Below are 27377 nucleotides of genomic sequence, written 5' to 3' on the forward strand. Positions count from 1 at the left end.
ATGAGACATGCTATAAAGAAAATGTCACAGCAATGGTTCTTAAGAGTGTGGGAAATAGCACCTTGAGGTCTAGATCATGGAATGCTATTTCCCATGGTCCCAACCTATTTCCTATCTATTTTCTTCTATTTCGCGTGATGCATTTGCACAACATAATAGAAATAGCTATTTCTTACGTATTACATAGAATAAAGAAACATGTTGCTCGGACAAGCAGTGCAAGTGAAAGGACTTGCTATGGCTCCAAATCCAATCTGACCAGTGCTCTATTGTAGAAATAGCAATCGTTCAAGTCCTAGAACCATGTGCCATGGTTCTCCAAGTCAGGAGACAACTGCTTCATGCTGAATTAGACAATCCAATGGCTCAAGCTTGGTGTGAAGGTATCTCAAGCTAGATTGTAGCTCTTTTTGAAAGATAGCTATAGTTCTTCATGATTCCTCAGTATTCTCTCCAACGACGAAAAAGTAAAGAGGAATTGCCTAAATTATTTTCATTTAATTCAATTGTACATGGTGGTAGTGGGTATACTTAATGCTCCAAGCTCCATATCTCACATAGGTCAAGACCCAGCACCCATATCTAATTTCTTGGATTGCTAACTTATTGGTCCCCTCCAATTCTAGCAAAGGATTCAAGGAGGTTCCCAAGGGCAATACTCCTCCATATACTAACCTTAATCTACTAAGGCAACATAAATAATTCAATTATAAAGTATTAACGAAAAAGGCACAAGCATTGTTCTCTTTTTGTTTTACCAAGGAAGCACCTTTACCAACACTATAAATCTATAACGTCTAGATTGGGTAAACCCATAATGTATCATTAGATAAATCAAATATTTGTACAAGTCATAATGGGGTCCTCTCATACATTGTTTCCTTCTATGTGGAGAAGCTAAATGCTATTTTAAAGGGCTTCTAGTGGTTCATATTGGTGACCAACTAGATATAATCAATCACCAAAGTCATCCAAAATAGTAGTACTCCCTTTCGATGTAGGCAGATCAAGGGATGTGTGTGTGTGTGTGTGTGTGTGTGTGTTTGTGTGTGTTCATCCTATCTTTCTATTCTTATCTTCCTCCACTCTTCTCACATATTATATATATAAGTCCATAACAAGTTAAAATCAAAGGAGCCCTCATATCATTGCATTCAAAGATTCTATTAGAATAAGTTACACCCTTGTACCATTCTCAAACATAGTCCACTCCTATTGGTGTCGTAAAACTGTCCATCATTAAATAAAATAAGAAAAAACTCTTGAGGATCAAATTCACATTTTGTCCAAAATTTTATTTGTCAAACATTCCTTGCTAACAAACGAGATAAAAACTAGTCCAAAAAGATACACTAGCCTTATATAACCTGTCATACTAAGAAGATCCACTTATATTCCACTATAATATGATTGGTAATGGAAAAATTTTGGAAAGTATCACATATATCAACACCCAAGCCAAAATGACCACAAAGGGTTTCATCAATGTCTCGCTAGAATCCACCCAAGTGATTGGGAGTTCTATAAGGGAAAATAAACCTGCTCCAAAATTTTGGTGCTTCCATAAAGATTTTCCATGAAAGATAGTATATTCCATGTAGTCCAAAGTAAGTCCTTCATTTGCCAACATTAATACACCAATAACATAATGCCAAAGATATTCATCTGCAAATCTAGCTAAGAAGTGTGCCAACTCACTTAGCACCATCACAACAAAAATGTAGTTAGAACATTTCATTTTTGTTGTGGAAACCAAGCTTCATTGCCAATGCACAGTTATTATCCCTATCGCTTAGCACACATTAACAAAAATAATACATTGGCATCTCATGTTCCAAAATTACTAAGACGTTGGATTACTATACTTTTCATTCTTCAAAATGATGTATAGTCCTTTAGAAAAACCAGAAACTTTTCACTCATTATGAGCAAAAATTTGTCAAACTTAATATTCTAATATTTCCTAATCAGAATCTCTAGGAGGAAGTTTTCCTTATAAATTAAGGAGAAAACATCACCTAATATCTTACGTTCCTCCTCCTACCAATAATTAGAAATATGATACCCACATGCTTACTCCACATGTCATTTCTTGATTTCCTTAATTACAACATAATAAAATACAATATGAATTTGAAAGGCTAATGCACTCCTTGCGATCAAACAAATTCTTCTTTCTTTTCTCAATTTCCCCTATGGTATCCAATATAATCTCTATTATTCTTGGGAAATGAACAAATTATGCCACACATACAACCAAAAAGTAGTCAAGGGTCAAAACTAATTGAGTACAATATTGTTAGCTATTCATCCTCATGGGTGATTAAGGTTAGAGAGGGGTCTTATTACTACAATCTTATTGGTCGTCGGTGATGAAGTGTCTTGAGGTAGTGTGATTGGTCTATTGGTAAGTCCACGTGAGTTTGTGCATGGAGGACTACATGGACTAGCTTGCATAGATTTGGCTATGTAATAGGAGGTCGTGGTATATCGCCCTCATTCCTACTATCTCCAAAAGGCGATTTTGAGAGTTGACTCTCAAGAGGTCAAAAAGGAGACGTATCACCATGTGAGGTGGCAAGTCTCTGGCAATGTTGGTAACAATAACTGTCTCCAAGAGGTCGATTGTGCATGGGTGTTGTAGGTGTGTGTAGTGCCTTTGTGGCTTTCTCTAAAGCATTGTAATGAGCAACAAGCCCTATAGGGATGATCTCATTGTTTGAGAATAATTTGAGTCATTTTCAATGAGAGTTATTGAGTCATTTGACATCACGGTTTCTCTCCAATACTGAATTATATTGTTTGATTAAGTTCATTGCATGCAATGATTTGTTCGAGACAATAGCCATTAGTCATATTAGAGCTCGGTTATCATCACTTTGCTTTCGTGATAATTGTTATTGTGGTGCATGCATGTCTCGGACTTCTACACAGCTTGTCACGCATCAAAATCATGAAGAGACGTAGGAGCAAGCTAAGTGATCAAAGAAATTCCCTTCATGTACCTGCAGAGGATTGGGTTATGAGTTCTCCTCAACCCACAAATACTGTGAGCATGGACTCATCCAAGAAGGATAAGCATGGAGCTATCCTGGTCACCTTCAATGGCAAGAATTTTGCATCTTGGCAGTTGGCCACTTGACTATTGTTCATGTTCAATAGTCTTGTAAAACACATGCATTTGGTGGGATGGAGAAGGGAGATGGCTTTTTCCTTGTCGAGTGTCATCCACAACATTACCTCACATTTTTCTTGTTACTACAAGACTATGATAGTATGGTGACTTGCTTTAAAATAACAATCCTTTGCCAACACATTTCATTGGTCTTCACGCATTTTTTAACAATCATCACAAATATGGATATACATGCATTTAGTGTTTTGATGGTCATTGGTGTCATATGAATGCAATTGCCATGTACATCTCCATGTACAACTTTGGGCATCAAACTATGGCTGCGTATGTGAGTTGTCACTATGGACATAGGACAATACATTGGCCGCATGTGAGTTATATATGTAACTCATGACAAGGTAACTATACTTAATAACAAATATGAAAGTTATATACATAATTGATGATATGATGGTAAAAATAAAATTTGCATTTGGTGGGCCCCTCTCCCACAAGAGGTCTTGGTGACCCTTGTGGGGTGTGGGCCCATGTTCATGCGAGTAGATGGTTGGGTGCACATGCGCACCCACACACATACACAAATATGTGTGTGATCAAGATGTGATGTGGATAAAGTACTTACACAATGACGTGTAATAAATGTTCCAAAGTCATGATAATTTCAAATAAAGACATGTTCTCGAGTGATTGGACTAGGTGAAGTGATCCTAATATTTCTTGTGTCAGATATGCACAATGACTTTCTGTTGGAATACAATATGGGAAGCATGATCTCTAATGACATACTTGGGAATTGTGATAGAGAAGCATACTTGGGCTTTAAGGCTCTAATACTATTATTGATTACATGTGTTTTTTAATGGCTCAAAAGGAATTGATAGTGGTCTTTGTGTCAAGAATTGTAATTGTTCCATAAATAGCATAATGTGACCATGATTAAACTTTTTTACACTAATATGTTATATTACGGGGAATTTGGCCTTATTGGAAGGATATGGGTATGCATTGTATGGCCTCATAGGTCATATAACTAAAAGGACGATAAAGAAAATGGACTCTTATGAATCATGTCTGATAGGCCAAAAGATGAATTGACCTATGGAGGATAAGCAAAAGTTGGACTTCACACAAACTGAACATGGTTGTTAAAATAAAAGGTTGTTGGTGGTCACAATGACCATCTAGATTAGCCTCACACAAGAGGAAGGGACATGTTGAGGGTGAGATGTTAGCATTATTATTATATTCTAGGCAGTGGCCAATGTATTGTAATCAGGATAGGGACACTTTCCCTCATTGAGGTTTTCCCCCCTAACCACAGTCCAATCCCTAACTACGATTAGTGGATAGGATAAGGGTTTTGTCACTTAGACAAAACCCCTCACTCTCACTTTTTCTTCACTTCTTCTGTTCGGTTATTCAGCTCACTCTTGCTTTCTACTCTCCCTTGTTCTCACATTTGGTATCAGAGCTAGGTTCCTCCTATAACTCTACTGCCCATTGCCCGTAAGCTCGACCTCCTTCTCCCACTCTTGCACGTCTGTGTAGATCTAATGCTGTCCATACAACCATACTTGCATTTCGTACTTGCTTTCATACTATTATGTCATCGTACAAGTGTGTGCAGTTCATACATCACTGTACGAATTTTCCATACAGCCCGTACCAATTGATAGTCTGTACGTGTCAGCCATCGTACCTATCAGTCACAATACTGCAGTGCCCTACTGTAGCACCCGCATTCCGTACATTGCACATGTGTGTTTTTGTACAGCTCTCGTCACCTGTTCATACTCTCACTGTATAGAACCCGTTAGTTATACAGTCCGTACTGTATGGACTGTTGCGGGTTTCTTGAGCAGGGTCCATTTGCAGGTAATTTTTTATGGATTGTGCCATTGCTTGGCTGAAGATTCGGAGCAGACTTGTGTGTGCTTTGCAGGCCACATTTTGTAAAATTGGGCATTCTGTCAATTTGGGGCTAATTCGTGAATTTGCCCCAATTTTTGCTCAATTTCACCCCAAAATTTGGGGCTTTTGGTTTTGCACAGCAATTTATTGCATTTTTGGGGTCCCTCTTTTGGATGCAATTTCCCTAAAGAAATTGGGGCTTTTGGCATTCAGATGCAATTTGGTAGTTGAAAGATCATTTGGGAGATTTGCAAGCTGTTTTGGACTCAGTGTGAGCCAAATCGCAGACTTTTGCCACTTTTTGCAGATATATTTTGCAGATTTTTGGGCATTTGCAGAGCATTGTGGTGCATTTCAAGCCTTTGATAGGATGTGACAGTAATTATCACTGTGGGTAGAATTTTTTGGCAGACTCTGGTTGTGCATTTTACATCCCAGGAAGGGATTTTACTTGTCTAGTTTACTATGCTTTTTTAAGTTTTTTGGAAAAAATGGCTCAGAACAACCCCAATGAGGTGTTTGGGGCCCTCACATAGGAGGATAAGTTGGATGGCACCATTTACTCCTCGTGGATTTTTATGGTTCGCAACATCTTGGTTGGCAGACATCTCTGGGATTATGTCAATGAAGATGAGGCCAGGCCAGAATCTGTGGCTACACCTGTCACTCCTACAACTGGAAGCAGAGCTAGAGGTCAAAACGCAGCACAAGTAATTGGAGCAGCTGCTACTCCAATGGCTCCCACAGCGAAGCAAAAAAGATGGGATTTTAGGGATGCACAAGCTCTTTCTCTTATTTCTCTTTCTGTGAAGAGGTTCATTATTCCTCACATTCGGTCATGCAAGACCTCGAATGTAGCTTGGGAGATTTTAGAGAGCATGTTTGCAGCAAGAAATGATGCCAGAGTTTCCTTCCTGAAGAGAGAGATCTCATATGCATATGGATGACGGAGATTTCATGAATGCTCACCTCACAAAACTTCAGGATTTGAGAGAAGAGTTGGTGAATATAGATGAAGTTATTCTAGATTTAGAGATGATTACCACCGCTTCGAATTCTCTTCTTGAGTCTTATCTCAGTTTTCACACCTCGTTGAGTTCATCATGAGGGGGGGCATCAATCCTCTCTCTTTTCATGAGTTGGTAGGACTTTTGTTGCAGGAAGAGTAGACAAGAAGAAATATGGCAACACGGGCTGGCAAGCATGCCATGCTTTCTAAGTTCAAGCTCAAAGGAAAAGGGCAGCAAAAGCAACATGCCAATCAGCCTACACATCAGCATAAAGCTGATTCAGGATAGCCCTCTTATAAGGCTAAAGGTGATGCAGATAAGCCTAAGAAGAAGGCATTTGTCACTACTGCAAGAAGTTAGGTCATTACATTGGTGAATGCAAGAAGCGCATAGCTAAAGAAAAGAAAAGAGATTCAGGTATGGCTGTCTCAGATGCATCTGCTCCTAATGCACATGATGGAGGAGATGTTACAACCAACTTTGTGGAAGAGCACTATGCCTTTTTGTCTTGCATTTCAAATTTTTCAGTGGATAGTCGAGATACTACAGCCAGTATTGAGAATGATCCATATGCTTTCTTGACTTGCAGTTATGACCCTTCAAAGGATGCATGCTCTTTTAGTGTCAATGAGATACTGAACACTTGGTATTTGGATAGTGGTGCTTTTAAGCACATCACTTCTAAGAAGAGCCTTTTTGCATCTCAGCATCCACCACCTACTAAAAAGAAGGTGACATATGCAAACAATTCTTCTTATTCAGTGTGTGGAGTAGGGGACATCATACTCACATCCCACCGATGACAGACTTCAGAACTACAGATGTTCTTTACGTGCTAGGTATAAAGAAGAATTTGCTTTCCGTGTCCTCTTTCAATCAAGGAAGATTTCAAGTCATATTTGATGATGCTAAGTGTGCAGTCTGAGACAAAGAGAATGACTATGCTTTGATTTTATCTAGCACCTTGTACCGGGGTCTTTTTCAGCTTGACATTTATGAAAAAAGATCCAATCTTGCACTTTCAGTGAGCACTCCCACTGCTGCGATGTAGAATGCGGAGTTATGGCAAGCCAGATATGGGCACATGAGCTATGGTAGCTTGATGACACTTCAAAAGCATGCTATGGTTGATGCATTGCCTCTTTTGGAGTCACCTCCTCCTCATGCATGTGAGGGTTGTATCCTTGGCAGGGAGCTTAGATTTCCTTTAAAGAAGGATGGTGTAGTAAGAACTACTCGTGAATTGCAACTCATACACAATGATGTTTGCGGTCCCATGAGGACACCTGCTTTTGGTGGTTATCCCTATTATGTTACATTCATAGATGACTTTACCAATTATACTTGGGTCTATGGTCTTAAGAAAAACTCAAAAGTGTTTATGCATTTCAAACACTTTGTGGCTATGGTTGAAAATGAGACTGGTGGACTCAAGGTGCAGACACTTCACACAGATAGAGGGTTGGTATATATGTCTCATGAGTTTGAGGCATTTTTGAAGGAGAAAGGCATCACGCATCAGCTTACAGTGAGGCTTACACCTCAGCAAAATGGCAAAGTTGAGCACAAAAATCACACTCTTATGGAGATGGATAGATGCATGCTTACTAGTAAGAAGTTGCCTCATAGGTTTTGGCTCGAAGGTCTTATGTGTGCTAATTATGTTTTGAGTCGGGCTCCCACAAAGGCTTTGAAGACAATCACTCCCTATGAGGCATGGCATGGGAGAAAGCCTTCAGTGGCTCACTTTAGAGTTTTTAGTTGTGTTGCATATTCCCACATGCCTGTGGAGTTTCAACATAAGTTGTCAGATAAGGCACTTAAGTGTATTTTTGTTGGGTATAGTGCATAAAGCAAAGGCTATCGTCTCTACAATCTTGCTTCTCGCAAGGATTCTGTGAATAGAGATGTTATTTTTTCAGAGAATTCAACCCATACACATGCTTACTTTACTATTCCAACTTCTTCAGATGATGTTTTTGAGGGGATGCTTCCTATAACTTTTGGTTCCCCTACTGAGGCTCATGCTGAAAATCAAAATTTACAGCAACCTCCTCCTGATCCACATGCCCCGATTTAGCCACATGCTAATTTTGTACCTCCATAGGGTGTGGATGAAGTCGTCAGGCAAGAGATTCAAGAGATACATGCAGCCAAAACAGTTCCAAATTGGTGGCTACAGACTCTCAAGGAGAGTAGGCTTGAGGCACCTTTGTGTGGCAGGACTCATAGTGCAGTAAGGCATGCATGAGGGGCTCTTTTGGTTGAGACAGCGTATATAGGTACTCTTCTTGATGAAGAAGAATCAGACTCTTTTGAAGAAGCCAAGGATAATGTGCATTGGATGCATGCCATGCACAATGACTTGCAATCCATTGAGAAAAATCAACTTGGCTGTAAAGTGTGACATCCATTGATTCACCTGCATCATACATAGAAAGCTTCAGCCCCGGCTCCATGGGAGTGGCTATAGGCTGAAATCATGCATGTTGAACCTATCCAAGAGCTTTCGCACATACTTGGATTGAGACATAACAATGCCACACTTGTCTTGTATGAACTGGATCCCCAAATAGAAATTTAACATGCCCAAATCTGTCATGTCAAATTTAACTTTCAACTTAGCTTTGAAATCTGTAATTATTTCCTCATTTGACCCTGTGAGCAGCATGTCATCTATCCCCCCCATCCTTGATGATGTAGAGGGTACCTTCCATGGGACTATTATGTAACCCCTTACTTGCCAGGAATGCATCAATCTTGGCATACCATGCACGTGGGGCTTGTTTCATCCCATATAAAGCTTTAATTCAAGTTGCAAACTTGAAGTGCATTCCCAGAAAGTTCAAATCCAGGAGGTTGTTTGACATAAACCTCTTCCTGCAAGTGCCCATTAAGGAAAGTTGTTTTTATGTCCAATTGATGGACATTCCAAACAAAGTTTGCAGCCATGGCAATAACTAACCTCATGGTGGTCATCCGGGATGTAGGAGCAAAAGTCTCCTCATAATCTATGCCCTTCTTCTGTGCATAGCCTTTGGCAACCAGCCTTGCCTTGTACCTATCAATGGACCGATCTGGCTTCCTTTTCACTTTGAAAACCCATTTGGTACCATTGGCATGCTTCACAGGTGGCAAATCCACAACATCCCCTCATCTATTTGTGCAATACAAGGCCCGATATTCAGTATGCAGTATCTCAAGTGAGCAGGTATATGCACAGCCCAAAGACTACACATTGATGGGCTATAAAACACATCTTTCGTTATTTGCAAAAAACAAAGTCTTATGGCTTGATGTTTCCTAGGGGGGGTGACTTGTAGATGCATGCTTACAATGATTCAAATTTTTGTTTGTTGATCTTCATCTCTTATTGGAGGGTCCTTCTCCGATTCTCACTGATAGTTAGGGTGCTATAGCAGTTGCAAAGAATCCTATGTTTCATGCTCACATGAAGCACATTGAGGTTCATTATCATTATGTCAGAGAGAAGTTGCATGCAGGGGAGATCAATATGATCTATGCATCAACACATGACAATGTTGCAGACATCTTCACCAAAGCACTTCCACTTGAGAAGTTTGAGGCATTTCGCAATGCCCTAAACTTATCTCCTTTTGGTGATTGATAACTACCTTGTACACCACATTGGCAGGGGGCATTAGAATTATTATTATATTCTAGTCAGTGGCCAATGTATTGTCATAAGTAGGTTAGGGGCACTTTTCCCTCATTGAGGTTTTTCCCCCGAACCACAGCCCAATCCCTAACTACGGTTAGTGGATAGGATAAGGGTTTTGTCACTTGTACTTCACTTTTTCTATTCAGTTATTCAGCTCACTCTTGCTCACACTCTTGCTTTCTACTCTCCCTTGTTCTCACATGAGACTCTTGAAGAAGCTGTAAGGGGACCGTGCCTTACTAAGGAGAGAGATCACACAGTGGATGAGTTAGACACGAACAAAGACATATGGAGAGCCATTTGCTGGTGTACGTAGTCAATGGATCTACACAGACACCTGAACACATTGGCCTACTGACTTGATTGGCATTGATGTCTTCACTTATGCAGATAAGAAAACTTTCACAATCCACCAACATTAAGATATGGCTACTTTTTACAAGGTTTGCGCTGTTGTTTTAGACCTGCACAAAGACTCATTGTGGCTTTTGCAAGCCTTGCAATCTTTGATTGCTATCTAAATTATTGATCAACTTTCTACTATTGGGATCCATTGATGCTATGTGAGAAACGATGTATTGATTACTTTATCTCTACCAGATACCCATTGGCCACTCCCACTATTGCTTGAAGTTGCAATAAGGCTTGTGGAATGGGTGCCTATATGAGCTAGATCACTTGTTGGTTGTACATGATGTCATGGTGATTGCAAAAGAAAACACAAGTCGCTTACTGATTCATGCTATGGGTGTGGATATCTTGAGGTTGAAGCTTTCATTGTTCGTGTAAATTGAGAAGAACAAGGGAAACGAGGTACACCTTGGGCTTGTGTTGCCTACCTTAGTCTTTTGAGGCTTTATGTAAGCATGATAACGTATGGATTGATCTCAATTTTGTCTATGTTTATGGCATGCACAATGGTTTTTTATAGTAAAGGCTTTACATGATAGTGTTTGGATAGATTTGGAGAGATACTAGGTCTGAATTGATTGGCATATATTTTGATTAGTCACAATTTTGCAATACACATCGCCAACGATACACCACTATGCCTTGAGGGCCAATTGCATACGATTACAAGTTTGTCAGATGATTAATGTTACTTTTTTCCCATGGGAGATGCATTGATTATGATGGAACTAAATATATTGTTATATAGTTGGGTAGAAATACATATATAGCTGTTATAGGTTGTTTTGACTCAAATTGTGACAAATGAGAGAGCAAACAATACACCTATAGGGGATATTTCCTTGGGGAATGATGTTTTGTAAAAAACATAAGGAATATGTGTTTTACAACTTATCCCCAAATACATGGGGAAGGATATATCCTCAAACACAAGGGGATTAGATGTGAATACCTTTGGCGCTATCAAGTTTTCATACTTGAAGCTATATACTTAGCTCTATCATGATTTTGTGGGACTATCCTCACATTTTTATGACATGTTACCATCTCTATAGGCAACTGCCTAGTACTTCATGTGGGGGTTAAAGGTCACTATGCCTTTACCCCGGTTATGTACAATACTCAAACACATATATAAATGAATGAAAAAGAAGATTAGGGTGGTTCTACACCCACTAAAACTTGTGTGGCTCTTTGTCTCTCTCTCTCCTTCTTCCGTTCTTGCTTCCGTTGAGAGCACTCTCAACTGGTATCAGAGTCCGGGTGATCTAGCTGAGCGTGCGTGAATGCTTGAAGCTCAGCAGCTCTGTGGGAGGAAGAAGAAGCTCTGTGGGAAGCTTTGTGGGTGACTTTACTTGCATCCGAGTGTGTAGAGACCTTGGAGGAACCTTTGCAAAAGTCACTTTGGCTTTGCGAAGTGGTTTTGAGAGCCTGTTAAGTGTTTAAAAAAAAAAAACAGTCGTTTTTGGAGCTTTTTCCTGTTCCGTTCGATGACAGAGACTCCATATTGACTTGTAGAGGCAACTATTGCTTGCTTTTGGTGTCCACTTCACTTCAGGAGCTTGGAAACACCTTCATTCTTGAATCTGGGATCATTTCATTGGATTTCTGACTCACTGTGTCAGTTCCTGTGTTTTTTGCCCAGGTGTTAGAACTCAAGTTTGGAGCAACCATTTGCAGATCTGTCAGTTTTAGTGGACTCAGGAGGTCATAAAACTTCTATGTTGCTCATCATTCGTACTCCAGTGGAGTTTACAAACAGCTCTGTTTCCAAAAACGTTTTTCAGTCCGTGTATTAGACCCAGTGATTGAGACCACGGTTTTCAAAACCGTCTGTCCCATTGCATTTCGGACGCCCAAAAACCCCTACCTGTCAGTTCTTGCGCGATTCGGTGGAGAATTTTTAGAGTTATAGATCTCTGTGTATTCGATTTCGTCTCTCTGTTGTGCATTTTTCATTCTAAGGTTTTGAAACCTTAGATTTATGCCACATGGCAATGGATAAGTGTTGACTCCCATTTCTCACTCATCGGTTGGGATTTTGAAGTTCTGGTAGAAGAGAGATATTTGCAGATTTTCTTGCTGATTCCGATTATGCAATGACGCCCATGTTTTGAGGCATCTCAGGTTCTATTTTTAGTAGCGATCATTACCGTGGGACCATGATTTCTTGAGCATACCTTATGCATATCACTCTGGTTGCAGTTTGAGTAGTGTGCGCTCATTCGTGGTGTGCATTGGGTTGCAATGGATGATTTATAGGCCATTTGGATGCATTGCGGTCCTTATTGGATGCGCTGATAGGCCCAAATTGCCTTGTGGGATGCTATTTTTATGGATGCTTTGCACATGCATGCTATTTTATGCTGAGGGATAGCTTTGACACATTGCAGGTGATGCACTGATAGTGCTATGCTCTCTTGGCTGAGATATTATTGATGCATATGCCAGTGGACGATGTTTATGCTTGAGTCATTTGCCACTTATTCGCATTTTCTCTTGGGCCAGATTTGCTTATATGGATGCATAGTATATGCACATGAGTCAGATGCATCTTTTGATGCTTTGAGCTTTGAGTTTTGGTGATATTTCACTATATTGTGACATATACATTTGGGTGCACCTGGTATTTGGTGTGATTCTCTCTTACAGGCACTAGTATTTGGGATTTTGTTTCATTTGTATCATGGCATTCTCTTCCATGTCTGAAAAGGAGTTTTTCAGCATTAAAAAGTTTGATGGGTCAAACTTTTCTTTGTGGAAAGAACAAATAAAGGATGTGCTTATTCAAAAGAAGCAGATTAAACCCTTGACAGGAATTGAAGCTAAGCCTGCAAATATGTCTGAGGATGATTGGAATGAGTTGGATGCATTAGCAAAGTCTACTATTAGACTTCATCTTGCAGATCAGTTTATTTCACATTAGTAAATGAGCAGACTACGGAAGATTTGTGGAAGAAACTGTGTGCCACTTATGAAAAGGAAACTGCCTCTAATAAAGTTTACCTCATGAAGAGGTTGTTTGAGCTGCAGATGAAGGAAGGGGTCTCCATTGCTTCTCACTTGAATGAATTCAATATTATTTTCAGCTAGCTTCAGGCTCAAAAGATGAATTTTGATGTGGAGACTAAGGCAATATTTCTCTTATGTTCATTGCCATCCTCATGGGATACCTTCCGTACAGCTGTCAATAACTCTGCACCTGGTGGAGTACTGAAATTTGATGATGTTGTGGATAGCTTGTTGGCCGAGGAGATTAGACGGAAGTCTATGAATGGCAACAAGCAGGATGCAGTCTTAAATGTGCAAAGGGGCAGATCATAGTTCAGGGGGAAGTCCCAAGAAAGAGGAAAGTCACGTAGCAAATCCAGGGCACGGAACATTGAGTGTTACCATTGTGGCAAGAAGGGCCATATGAAAAAGGATTCCTACAAAGCTGAAAAGAGAGCAAAAGGATAAGAAAAACAATGCAAATTGGGGTGCAAATCAAAAGGAAGAGAGTCCAAGGGAGGACAAAGGAAAAGTGAAGATCGAGGAGATCAATGCAATCACACATGATAGTGACAATGACGTTCTCTTTATGTCTAGTTTATCTGCAGAGTTGCTTACCACTTCAGATGATGCATATTCCCAGGATTGGATTTTGGATTCTGGTGCTTCATTCCATGTTACTCCTCATAGGGAATGGTTCTCCACTTATGACAGTGGAAAGACAGGTTGTGTGCATCTTAGAAATGACTATGCATGTGACATAGTGGGAGCAGGTGACATAAAGTTTTCTTTTGCAAATGGGTCTGCATTTCTTTTGAAACATGTGAGACATGTGCCTAAGCTAACCAAGAGTCTTATTTTAGTGGGTCAGCTAGATGATGCTGATTTTCACACCACTTTTGGCAGTGAAAAGACAGGTTGAAAAGACAGGTTGTATGCATCTTGGAAATGACTATGCATGTGACATAGTGGGAGCAGGTGACAAAGTTTTCTTTTGCAAATGGCTCTGCATTTCTTTTGAAACATGTGAGACATGTGCCTAAGCTAACCAAGAGTCTTATTTCAGTGGGTCAGCTAGATGATGCTGGTTTTTACACCACTTTTGGCTTTCAGAGTTGAAAAATTCAGAAGGGCTCTATGCTTTTAGCCAGGTGTGCCAAGTGTGGGACTTTGTATCCCTTACATGTATCAGGGGTATTTGATCATGTTGTTGCAATAACCGAGCAGCCAAGCACTTCTTTGTGGCATTGCAGGTTGGGGCACATGAGCTAGAATGGAATGAAACTCTTATGCCATTTGGGTTATGTACCGCATTTGAGTTTCTCTGATTTTGAATTTTGTGAGCATTGTCTCTATGGGAAGCATACTAAATCAGCCCATAAAAGAAGGGGAAAGAAAGAGTTTGAAAAGCTTGATTTGGTGCATTCAGACATATGTGGTCCCATGCCTACACGGTCATTAGGTGGGGCTGAATACTATGTGACATTCATTGATGATGTAACTAGGAAAGTGTGGGCTTATGTTATAGCTCGGAAGTGTGATGTGTTCCAGGTATTTCAGAAATGGCTGGCCTTGGTTGAGAATCAGTCAGGTAGAATGCTTAAATGCCTACGGACTGACAATGGTGGAGAGTATCTCTCTCATGACTTTCAGCATTTCTGTGATACACGTGGGATTAAGAGGGAGCTCACATCCCCTCGTACTCCAGAGCAAAATCCAGTTGCAAAAAAGATAAACCGTACCATTCAAGAAAGGTTGTAATGCATGCTTTCCAAAGCAAGTCTTTTTGATGGTTTTTGAGCTGAGGCAATGAAGACTGCAGTGCATGTGATCAATAGATCACCTAGTAAGAGTTTGGATGGTGGTATTCCTGAAGAGGCATGGAGTGGCAAGAAGCCATCTTACTCTCACTTACGTATATTTGGGTGTGAGGCATATGCACATGTGCCAAAAGAGCTTCGAAAGAAGCTAGATCCTAAGTCTAGAAAATGCATCTTTCTGGGTTATGGTGAAAGTGGAGAGATGGGCTATCGTCTCTGGGATCCAGAAGCAAAGAAGATCATACGCAGCCATGATGTGGTCTTCAATGAGAAGAAAATGCATAAGACATCCATGAGGGATGTGGAAATGAGGAGAATTACTTTCCAGGATGTGAATCCACCTGCATATGTTGATAGACAGCAAGCTGTCCATGCACCAAATGTGCAAGAAATGGTACCACCAAGTACTCCCACAGGTATACAATCAAGGGTAGATGATGGATCATCTATTGGTGTAAATGATGAGTCAAATGTGGCTGATATGCAGGTGGGACAGCAAGCTGAAATGCCCTTGAGAAGATCTTCTAGAGTGTCTAGACCGCCTAATAAGTTTGTTCCAGGGGTAGACTATGTGATGCTTACTAATTGCGGGGAGCCTTCTTGCTACAAAGAGGCTATGATGCGCGAGGATCAACGCAAGTGGGAGTATGCTATGCAATCAGAGATGAGTTCACTTATGAAGAATAAGACTTGGGACTTGGTTTCTTTGCCACATGGAAAGAAAGCATTGCCATGTAAATGGGTCTACAAAATGAAGGTCACAGGTGATGATGTGCCAGGTACAAGGCCCATTTGGTTGCTAAAGGGTTCAAGCAAGAGAAGGGTGTGGACTTTGATGAGATATTCTCTCCCGTTGTGAAGATACTTTGATGAGATATTCTCTCCGGTTGTGAAGATGACCACACTTAGATGCATGCTTGGACTAGTGGCAGTAGAGGATATGGAGCTTATGCAGATGGATGTCAAGACAGCTTTCTTGCATGGGGATTTGCATGAGGAAATTTACATGGTGCAGCCAGAAGGCTTTGAAGAAAAGGGCAAAGAGCATTTAGTTTGCAAGCTGAAGAAGAGTCTCTTTGGTCTTAAGCAAGCGCCTAGAGAATGGTATCAGAAGTTTGATGCTTTCATTCGGTCCCAGGGTTTTAGAAGGAGTGAAATTGATCACTGCCTCTATACTAAAAGGGCTAAGGATAATTAGCCTGATAATCTTGGCACTATATGTGAATGATATGCTATTGGCTAGCAAGAATACTTATGAGCTAGATGCATTAAAGGCCAAGTTGCATGAGGCCTTTGATATAAAGGATTTGGGACTTACAGGTCATATTCTTGGTATGCGCATCACGCGTGATCGGAGTAGGAAACTCCTTTGGCTTTCACAGAAGAAGTATGTTACAAAAGTATTGCAGCGTTTCAATATGGAGGAGGGGAAGGCAGTGAGTACTCCATTGCCTCCATATGTGAAACTGAGTCATACAAATAGTCCCAAATCAAAAGAGGAGAGAGCCATGATGGCCAAGGTTCCTTATGCATCAGCGGTTGGGAGTCTTATGTATGCTATGATAGCTACTAGACCAGACATTGCATTTGCAGTGGGAGTTGTTAGCCGGTATATGGCTAATCCAGGAAAGAGGCATTGGGAGGCAGTTAAGTCCATCATGAGGTACATGAAGGGTACCAAGGAGATGTGCATCTGCTTTGGTAAAGGAGACATGCGTGTACTTGGGTACACAGATTCAAACTATGCAGGGCATGTGGATAGTAGGAGATCCACTTCTGGTTATGTGTTCACCTTTGCAGGTGGTGCAGTGTCGTGGATGTCTCGTGCACAGAGGTGCATTGCTTTGTCTACCATAGAGACTGAGTATGTTGCAGCTACAGAGGGTTGCAAGGAGGCTATATGGCTTGATTGGCTAGTGGGAGATTTGGGGATTCATACAAGTGTACCGACATTACATAGTGATTCCATGAGTGCTATTCAGCTAGCACGGAATCTGGTCTTTCATGCAAAGACCAAACACATTGAGGTCAGGTACCATTTCATCAAGGAGGTACTTGAGGACAAGCGCATAGAGCTTGTCAAGGTTCATACAGATGATAACCCTACAGATATGTTGACGAAGAGTCTACCTAGTCAGCAGTTTGAGTACTACCGTGTATTGATGGGCATTGGATAGTATGCTCACTGGTTGTTCTCCCTTAAAGGCACATTGTCCTTTAAGTGGGAGGTTGTGGGGGTTAAAGGTCACTGTGCCTTTACCCCGGTTATGTACAATACTCAAACACATATATAAATGAATGAAAAAGAAGATTAGGGTGGTTCTGCACCCACCAAAACTTGTGTGGCTCTTTGTCTCTCTCTCTCCTTCTTCCGTTCTTGCCTCCGTTGAGAGCACTCTCACTCCATTGGTTTATATCTGAGTGATAAATGTAAAATGGTTGTAGAGTCTGGCTTGATTCTTAGAAATTGCATCATCATGCATTATCAATCCCCTCTGAAGAAACAAGGTATATTGTATACCAAGAAGATGCCTCATAGGTAAATTTTCTAATTTGGTCGAACTTTGTGAACATATCTATTTCTCTTTAATAGAACAAAAGATGACCTTGCTGATTTTCCACCTTCGAACAAATGAAATGATATCTAATATCAATGCACTTGGTCTTAGAATGATCCACATGGTCCTTGGCAAAATAATGCATGATTGGATTTCACAACCAGTAGGAACTGAACACTTCTATGCTATTACAATCCCCAATGCTAATGGAAAACTGCAGCCTGTAATAGATTTTGGATCTTTGCTAGTTGCTCAATCATTGTCATAAAACCCTTGTAGCTATAATGTTTTGGATTGCCTCCCTAAAAGATTCCAAAATGCATAGTATCATTGATGTACATGAGGATCTTTTTGGCTATAGGCTAATGGCTAGCTTTTAGATGTGCCAAGCGGTCACAAGATAAATCACATTGTCCACTAATTGCTTGTACAATGTAGCATCCAGATGTGGCTCATCCACACCAATGTTCAAACCTATTTCCATGGTGATTGAAATCGGATTGTTGTCCTACATGTGAAAATTTTCCAACAAGCCTTTGGCATACTTTGATTTCACTTACGAAAATGCCACTTTTGTACTGCCATACTTGTATACCCAACAAGTGATGCAAGCACACCGAATCTATCATCTAAAATTATTTGCATAATGTTGTTTTAAGCTACTTTATTAGTATCAGAGCGTTGCTTAAAATGATAAGATCATTCACGTAGAAAATGACAAGTACAATTTTGTTACGCAATGAGATCAAGGTTTGAAGTGAATTTTCCTCATGTCAAATCTTTTGATAAGGCATCTAACTTTGTGTACCACAACCTAGGTGCTTGTGTAAGTCCTTGAAAGGACTTGCAAAGCTTGCAAACCTTTTGCTCTTACCCCTTTGGCAAAAAGCTATCTGATTGATCCATATAAACCTCATCTAAATTGCCATTCAATAAGGCAATTAGCCACAGAGGTCATCAGAAAGGTGCTACCATGGAAAGCGCCATTTTGACTATAGTAGACTTTGCAATTGGTGTAAGTTTCTTTGAAGTCTACCCAGTCTTCTTCGCAATACCGTTTGGCAACTAGTCTTATCTCATCCCCAAGACTCATTGCAGATATCTTCTTCTCAACCAAGTACTTGTTAATGGATCCATCAGCTTTGACTTTCTTGTATACCCACTTGCATCGTACCACGTTCTTTCCTTGTGTGGAAGGCCCATGAGCTCACAAGTGTCATTCTTGAAAATGGCATCCATTTCTAGCCTCATGACATTCTTCCAATGCACATGATTATCTACCCGAGTAAAGCTCTAAGGGTCATGTTTATCCAACACAGCATCATGAGGGCTGCATTTCCACTCTCCCTTGGTGGCTATAATTTGGATCATCCTTTTGTTGCTTCTCTTAGGAATGTCCTGTGATTTTGCATCCTCATTGTCTTAATCATACCATCTTGGTAATTTCTCAAAAGTTTTCTTCACTTCTTTAGGCTACTAGAATTGTTGCTAGTGTTGTACTGCAACTCCTCCCCATCCTCAAAGTGCTCACCTTTGGGGGACAAAGATTGGGAAAACTTTCTCCTCTTCATCTATCCTAATTCTAGTAGCATTTTTGAGATAGCATCGTGACTTTTCCTTTCTCTGAAGACTGTACACTACAAGGAGGTTTGGATAACTGTGAAAAAATCCTCTTCCACGCATGGTGCTTTAATCTCGACCTCATTGACAATTTCAGGCTGCTCCACATCTAGTACTATGGTTAAGTGCCGGATCCACATATGGTTTGAGCCATGACACATGAAATATTGTATGCATGGTCCATGTAACTGGAACTTCATGGCTACATCATTCACAACCCTGACGATTGGAAAGGGTCCAAAACTCGGATGAGAAAGCTTTCAGCACTTCCTTCCAATCTGCTTGAGACGTTTCTTCATGATCCGCAGATAGATCCGCTACCCTTCCTTGTAACTCACATCACGCTTGTGCTTGTTGGCTTGCTTTCAGTAGGTCTCCTAGGCTTTGGCAATGCGGTCCTTTACTGACTCCATGATCTGCTCATAGGTCTTTGTGATACGATCGGCTTCGTATGGCTTCTCGCATGTCCTGGTGAGAAGGGAGTTGAATTTCTTACCGAAAGTTGCTTCATAGGGAGTCCGACCCATGCTATAAGAATAACTGTCATTCAGGATCCCTTGAACTAGGGGTAAATACTGTTCCCAGCGGGATTGAGCATCAGCAACATAGCATTTCAGAATTTCAAATGATAACTAGCTGTAGACTTCCATCTCGCCATCTAACTGTGGATAAAAACTATTGGAGAAATTGGATAAAAGCTCGGTACCAAAGTTGTCGAATAGGGCTCGCCAAAAATGACTAGTGAATTTGGAATGCCTGTCGAATACAATGATACGCGGCATGCCACACCATCTGAGAAAAACATGAGCTATCCTGTGCATCACTGGTACCCTTGCATGGAATAAGCATGACAAACTTGCTAAACCTATCCACAATGTTCAATAGGCACATGGTGTTCTTGGCACCAATAGCTGATGGAAGGTCTGTAACAAAATCCATGCTAATCTGCTCAAAAGGCTGATCCGGAATCTCAAGCGGCTAGAGTAATCCTCGTAGCTTCCTATGTGATACCTTCACTTGCTGGCATACCTAGCAATGAGATACATACTGATGAACATCATTGCATAAATAAGGCTAGAAAAACTTGTGCTCTATCTTCTCGAGAGTGCCTGCGACTCCTCTGTGTTCGCTTGCTGGAGAAACGTGCATATCATGGAGTATGGTAGCATTGTATGAGGGCAACACACAAAGTCGCCCTTTGAAGAACAACCACCTTTCATGTATAGCATAGTTGCCTGGGCGTGCGCTAAGCATGACTTTGTACCATGGCATCTGGGAATCTAGATCTGTATGGTATTGGTTGCACATCTCCTCAATAGAAGACTGCTGTACTATTTCCAGAAGACTCCTGTACCATGGAAATAGAGGTGACCATTCCTCGTCTGCTAAGAGCATCTACCATAACATTCTCTGATCCGAGGTGATACTCGATCATGCCGCCAAACTATTGAAAAGTCTAGCATCATCTGGTTTGGTGATCAGACCACTGAGTGGCGGGGGCATGGTCTGAAGAAGCCACCGCCTGATGATCTATGCAAATTGTGAAATCCTGACCATAGAGAAAATGTTTCCATGTCTTGAGGGCATGGATGACTGCACATAACTCCTTGTCATAGACTGAGTATTTAGTCTATTTTGGAATCAACTTGCGTCCCTCAAATGCGACTCGATGACCTTTCTGCTCCAGAGCTGCTCCAATGGCATAGTCCCTGGCATCGGTCCATACACTAAAGGGCTAATCCCATTGTGCCAATGCTAGGCACGATGCTATGGTGACTACCTCCTTCAGCTGGTCGAACGCCAAAAGAGCTCTTGGAGTAAAGGTTATAGGTTGCTTCCTGGCCTTCACTCCCTCTAAAAGATCGGTGATGGGAACTACAATCTTTGTCAAATCTTTGATACGTTTCCTATGTGCATGGTAAATGTCCATAAACATCCGAACCTCCTGAGCTATGATAGGTACCTACTATATCCTTCACCTTGGTTGGGTCCAGGCAAACACCTGTCGGAGTGATGATGTACCCCAAATAATGTACCTCCTCAAAGAAAAAACTGCTTTTCTTGGTGTTGATGTACAACTAGTTGTCCTTCAGAAGTTGAAGAACCTGCTGAATGTGCTTAACATGCTATGCTGGATCCTTCGAGAAAATCAAAATGTCATCGATAAACACAGACACTCTTACCAATCAACGGTTTGAAGATTTGGAGCATCATATGGTCGAATATCCGGCTCATGAATCCAAATCTGATAGTACCCACTCTTTAGATCAATCTTTGAGAACAACTTGGCTCTGTTCAGGCCCTCCAAGATGTGATCCTTGGAATGGGGAGCTTGTTGTTGATGGTCAGCTTGTTCACTGAAGCCTCTGCCTAACAACTTTTCTAACTCTTGCTGGTTGATGGTCCTTTGGACGACTCAGTGATAAGGCTGGAGGAAGGCTTGATGTGAGGAAAATGTCCTAGTACTGCTGAAGCAAAGCTTCTTGCTCGGGGTCCTGGTTGGAACTTTGGTACTAATCGCATTGATGTAGACAATGTATGCCTCTCCTCCCTTGCAGATCTCGCGTGCCATTTGGATTGCAGAAATCAAATGCCAAGCGATGAACTTACTCTCATGTTCTGGAATTTTGAGATCCAAACCTGGGTTCTGATAGTCCGAACGAACCTCGAACTGGTGCCCCCATTAGGCTCCCAAGATGGTGTCCGCGGCTCGAGTTGGTGCTGCCTTGAAAGTACAAGTATTTGCCCATCCTCCTATCTTTAGGGTGGGTACTAAGGCCACCTTGTTGCTCTCCACCCGCTGCCCTATGAATGCCCCATTCAAGGCGATGGTATCTGAGGGGGTGAGAGTCAACCTGGCTTGCTGAGCGGCTTTGGTAGATATGATGTCCTCAGAACTCCTTGAATATGCAAGAATGAGGACAGCCGCCGATACGGCCGTCGAACTGGAACATAGTGGGGAACTGTTGAGAGTCCCCCTCATGCGACCATCGAGGTCATCTTGGCCAGAGTCAAAGCTATAGAAGAACTACTTGATGTGGATCCATCTGCTTGTTGCTTCTTAAAATGCGGGTAATCCTACTTTTTGTGCCCATGCTCATGGCGGTTTTCTTCCCCATGCCAGGTTTCTTCCCTCCATCTATAGCGGCAAAATCTGGGGCTTCTTGCTGTTGACTTGTTTGGGTCCTTGACTCTTGTGCATGAGCTCAAAGTTTTGAGCAAGCTCTTATGTACACTCATAGTCTCGTGGCCAAAAACTACAGACGTACCCCTAGATGTCTGATCGCAGTCCATGAAGGAATTTGCTCAGCTTCTGATTGTCCTTCAGCTGCAGCTGTACGAACATCTAAGTGAATTTTTTGGCATAATGGTTCACTATCTCGATGTATCCCTAGCGTAGCTCGTAGAATTGACTTTGGAGCTTGTCTAGGTATTGGGATAGCAGAAACCATGACCGAACATCTTTCACGAATTCCATCCAGATGTAAAGAGGTTTCACCTCGTTTGCATTGCAGTGGTCTTTTTGCCACGTGAGGCACTAGGTGACCGCCTCCTCGCTTGTAAGGTGCATGGATGCTAGGATGCACCGCTCATCATCGTTCGTAGATATCACTAAAAAAAAAATTTTGAACTGATTGAGCCACGAAGTCAACACTAAGGGTTCCTACTTACCATTGTACTGTGTGAAGTTGAGCTTCCCGAAAAGGAAGGCTTGACTGGAGGTGGAAGTCTCACCTTTCCCCCCCGCTGGTCGGAGTAGAGAAATGAGAAGCTGCCGGTCCTGTTCTTCCTTCTCTTCTCGAGCAATACGTTCTCAGAGCTCCCTGGCCTCTTGAGCCTCACGGTCCCGAAGTTCCTTGGCTTCCCGATCCTCTCAATCGCATACTCTTTTGCTTCCTGAGATACTCGCTCAGCTTCTCGAGCCTCCTGATCACGTTCTTCTTTCGCCTCTCGAGCTAGCCTCCCGCGCTCTTTGGCAGCCTGCTCACGTCTTCCCACATTTCCTGAAGCTGGGTCATGCGGGTGAAAAGAGCCTCGGACTGCTCTTGCTGCATCTGCATCATAGCCCGCAACATGGCTGTCATGGCAGACATGGAAGTGCCTGCAAGATTTTGTGGTGGTGGGGGTTGGAACCTGATCCCTCCCCTCCTGTTTTGGACTGCTCACTAGCACTCATGGTGTCCTTCCCGGATCTTGTCTGGACCATAAACAATGGGGGCTGTCCCTAAACTGACCCTTCCTATCTCAAGAAAGAAAACTGAAGCTCTGATACCAACGTAGCGGGAGATAGAGTGACTAACTCTCTCTCCTGCCCAACATTAACTGAAACTGATAAATGATGCACTCAATACACAAAGTGATGCTGTGGAGTTGAGTGAGAGAATCAGAGGGAGATAATGTAGCGGGACTCCGAAGAGGAATATATAACTGAAATGTATGAATGCCCAAAGGGCTGAATACAACTGTATAAGGGCTGAAACCCTATGGAGAGGTGAATCCTTACTGATGATCTCCGTAGGCCAAGGGCTACCCTACTGGTCTACTGCTGGGGCTCTTGGTTGCCTCTGCTGAGCGCTAGAAGGCCCAAGACTGGATGAGAAATGAGGGACCAAGGGGCTGCCTTTTATAGGCCCCCTTGGGCCTGAAAACTGGCCGACTGGAGGCTGCCTGCACCGACCCCTGCTGCTACATCGACCTGCTGATGTGGCACCTCGACCAGTCCACATAGCAGCTCTGCACGCCTGCTGCAACTGCTTCCTATCCTGTCTGCTGCCTGCATGGCAGTCCACGTGGCATCCTGCTGACATGGCTGCCTGCATGGCAGTCCACGTGGTTGCTGCATGGCTGTTGCTGAGTTGGCTGCCTGTGCGGCAGTCCAGCATGTCCACAGGCTGTGGATGCCTGTGACAATGAGACCCGTGGTGCGTGCAACGAAGGTGCTGGAGCTCTCAAACTCCATATCCTTTGAAGCTGCATCTTTTGGGAATGTGTAAGTTTTTGTAGGCCCACAGAAGTGGTCAAGGGTGGGCTGAACGGGTAGCCATTTGTCAATTGAGAATGGAAGGCCCAATGAAACAAATTGAAAATCCATCTGTCGTTCGAGAGAGAGAAAAAGAACAGAGAGACGCGGGAAGGGAAGGGCTGAAAAGAGAGAGATGAGGGAAGGGAGGGGCAGGGAGGGAGAGGGAAGAGGCCAGGGGCTGAGCGGGGAGAGGGGAGAGGGCAGGGACTGAGAGGGAACAAGGCAGGGGCTGAGAGGGTGGAAGAGGGGGGAAGGGGCTGAGAGGGGAGGGGAGTGCTGAGAGGGAGGGATAGGGGCAGGGGAGCAGGGGCAGCAAGACAGAGGGAAGGAAGAGGCAGGCATCGCGGGGGGGTGAGGAGGGGCGGGGAGAAGGACCAGAGGGGGCAGGCAGCGGGAGAGAAGGAAGGAGCAGGGGAGGAGGGAGGCAGCGGGGAAGTGGGGGACGGAGAGATGCAGCAGGTGGGCAGAGGGAGGGGCGGGAATAAGCAGCAGGGGGAGGGCAGAGGCAGGGTCAGCAGGGAGGGAGGGGGAGTGATGGGGAGCAGCTGTGCTTTGAAACTGACATGTGTTGAATCTACACATTATCTTACAAAAACATTCAAATATGTTACCCAAGTGTTGTGGGATCTGAAAACACTCACACCTAGCACATACCTAGAAAAGATCTGAAATAATAATGCTTGCAAGTGTGCTTGAATTGCCATCTCATTTAACCAACGTCTGCTAAAAATTGGACATGGGCATGTCTGATTCTTACAGAGAAGTTCAAAACTGCTAACTGTGTTTGCTGGACTATTCTGATAGTCTGTTATATTGAGTACAACTTCACAATTATACATTGATTCTATTACACTCGTTTTATGATCACATTTGAAAAACTATTTTGAATATAGCTCAAAAGGATGAGCTCAGTAAAATTGTCAAATCTATGCTCATTGCTTTTTGGAGTTCCGGCAAACCTGGAAAAGTGCTTTGCCTTTCTCAATGGAGACATACGCCGCGTCAAAAATTTTGATGTCAAAGCCTGTTCAATTGCCCAAATTGTGTCCTGAGCATTCTTCTCATCACTTTGTTTGAAGCAGTTCGAGGTAGCGAATCAGTGACAACTACAGAATTCACCTATCAACAAGAGAAATTAACAATATTAGACTCTCGGTTATGCAAACTTTGCTAGAGAGCAATTAGAATCATGAAACATGCATCCCTAATATTAATTCTTTCAGCATACTGGTGTATTGCAGACAAACATATAACTAACCATCAATTCCTGTGATAAGCTATACCTTGAACAGGGGATTCAATTTCTGTTGAATGGCCACATTAAAAACTCGTTTCAAATCTTCCGTGGCCATATCACAATCTCTTTTTAGTATTACTATTATTAGAAGCTGCTCAGGGCCCCCACCAGGTGGAGGTACACCTATTGCAGCAGTCTCCAACACGCCCACATGAGCAGCATTGCAGACTCGTTCAATCTCAATCGAGCTGACCTGCAGAGGTGGTGACAGTCTTCAAGTCTCTCTAGCACACCATTGAACCATTCTGGGTGAGAAATCCAAACAGAAGCCATTGCAATGGATCAAAGTATACCTTGATACCACCAAGATTCATTGTATCATCCACACGACCAAGAGCTCGATAATAACCTCTGACAGTGCGCTCAAATTCATCCCCATGCCTCCTCAGTAGCTGCAAAACCAAGTTGAGCTCAATTTTTACATATGGTTAGCTAGCATGGACTGGTAGGAGAAATTGATAGCAAACCACTGCGTTCAGACAGACGGGCTTGATTTCTGTCCTATGATAAGCAGACTAGAGTTCGATAGAGATAATCATGCTTGTAGCCCTTTGTTCAAAGAAATATTACCATCCCATTGTAGTAGGGCATTCCTTTGAAATAGGTGTCATAATGATTGGCATTCAATAAAGTCCTTGAGCCCCCCAGAAATACAGGATCGAGAGCAACTTCGCCCACACCGGGTTCATCTGGAGGCTAACAATAATTCAATAGACAGTAGATGAGAAACATCATACAGGACAATAACATGCAGCCCAACATAGCCATGAGAAAAATGCTTCAAAATAGGGCTCTAGTTGTAACAACGCTATATTAGATGTCATTTATAACAAATCACATACTAAACAGATTGTCCCGCTTCAAATTGATGCAATAAAGATTAAGACACTTTGTAAACTTAATTGTTTCCAAATGTTTCTGCAACCATTACAATCACAGTCACCAAAATTCTAAGCTTGTCGCTACCCCTTTCCTCCTCTTTCAATATGCTGGTGTGCGCTTGTTTCCCTGAACATATTGCCCCCTTTCAGCCCTTGCTCCATAAGTACCAGCAGATTGTTGGGGCTTCTAGTTCCCCACACCCTTCCCCTCTTCTCCTGCATGAAACCCCTCCCTCTCTACTCTCTCCCCTCTCCTTCATATACCTCTGGCCTGTTCTGCCTTTTGTCATTCAAGCTGTCTGACCAAACAATACTCTCATTAGTTCTCTGACAAGCTCACTGCTCTTCTGTGGACTCTTTCCCGTGTTTCTCGACTTTGTGAAAATTCTAGCTGCTCTTTCTTCTTTCTTCCCTCATCACTTGCTGATTCTCTCTCTCTCTCTCTCTCTCTCTCTCTCTCTCTCTCTCTCTGTGTGCTGCAACATCTCTCCTACTATGGCTGAAGAAACTTACATGCGTGAGCAGGCTACAAGCAACATACCTCTTCTTTATGAGCCTCAAGGAGAAGCAGGAAATGAGCTGGATTAAGGGGCAGAAAATATCGTAACAAAGGAGCAGCACACACAACTGAAGAGCTACTTCGAAACTCAGAGGACTTGAAGGACTTGGTGACAGACCAAACCCAGACCTTCGCGCTGCTACAAGCCATAGTCATGAGCTTGGTAGCGAGACCGGTGGGAGAATTCCTGTGGTGCCTTCCTTCACACCCAAGGCATTCTCACCCAGGTGAGGAGGAGCAGCGAATTCCAGGTGCATAGATGCATGGTTGAACCTGTGGCAGGTACACTTTTCTTTCTATCCCTTTTTGGATGCTTTGAAAATCCAAACAGCACAAGAGATGTTCAAAGGCAAGGCATTCGCTTGGTGGAGGGAGTTCAAAGAAAGGCAAATATTTGGGCTGAATTCGAACAAGTGTTTACAAGTTCAACCCCTGATATTCGATACACAAACGAAACGTACTGTCATGCTTTTCCTTC

General features: G+C 42.3%; 1 protein-coding gene across 1 annotated transcript in view; it reads right to left on the reverse strand.

Annotated features, from left to right (window-relative positions):
• Positions 1–24837: 24837 nt before the first annotated feature.
• AAE17 (acyl-activating enzyme 17) overlaps positions 24838–27377 on the reverse strand; it is a 67234-nt gene continuing 64694 nt past the window's right edge. Inside the window, exons 11-14 of the mRNA XM_087379122.1 lie at positions 26030–26155; positions 25753–25851; positions 25446–25652; positions 24838–25281 (exon numbers count right to left, since the gene is read on the reverse strand). Coding sequence (XP_087235248.1) covers positions 25180–25281; positions 25446–25652; positions 25753–25851; positions 26030–26155 — 534 coding nt within the window. The 3' untranslated portion in view covers positions 24838–25179. The remainder of the gene's footprint in view (positions 25282–25445; positions 25653–25752; positions 25852–26029; positions 26156–27377) is intronic.

This window comes from Dipteris shenzhenensis, chromosome 9, assembly GCF_047967505.1.
Source record: "Dipteris shenzhenensis isolate YYH24624 ecotype China chromosome 9, Dip_SZ_1.0, whole genome shotgun sequence".
NCBI classification, from domain to species: Eukaryota; Viridiplantae; Streptophyta; class Polypodiopsida; order Gleicheniales; family Dipteridaceae; genus Dipteris; species Dipteris shenzhenensis.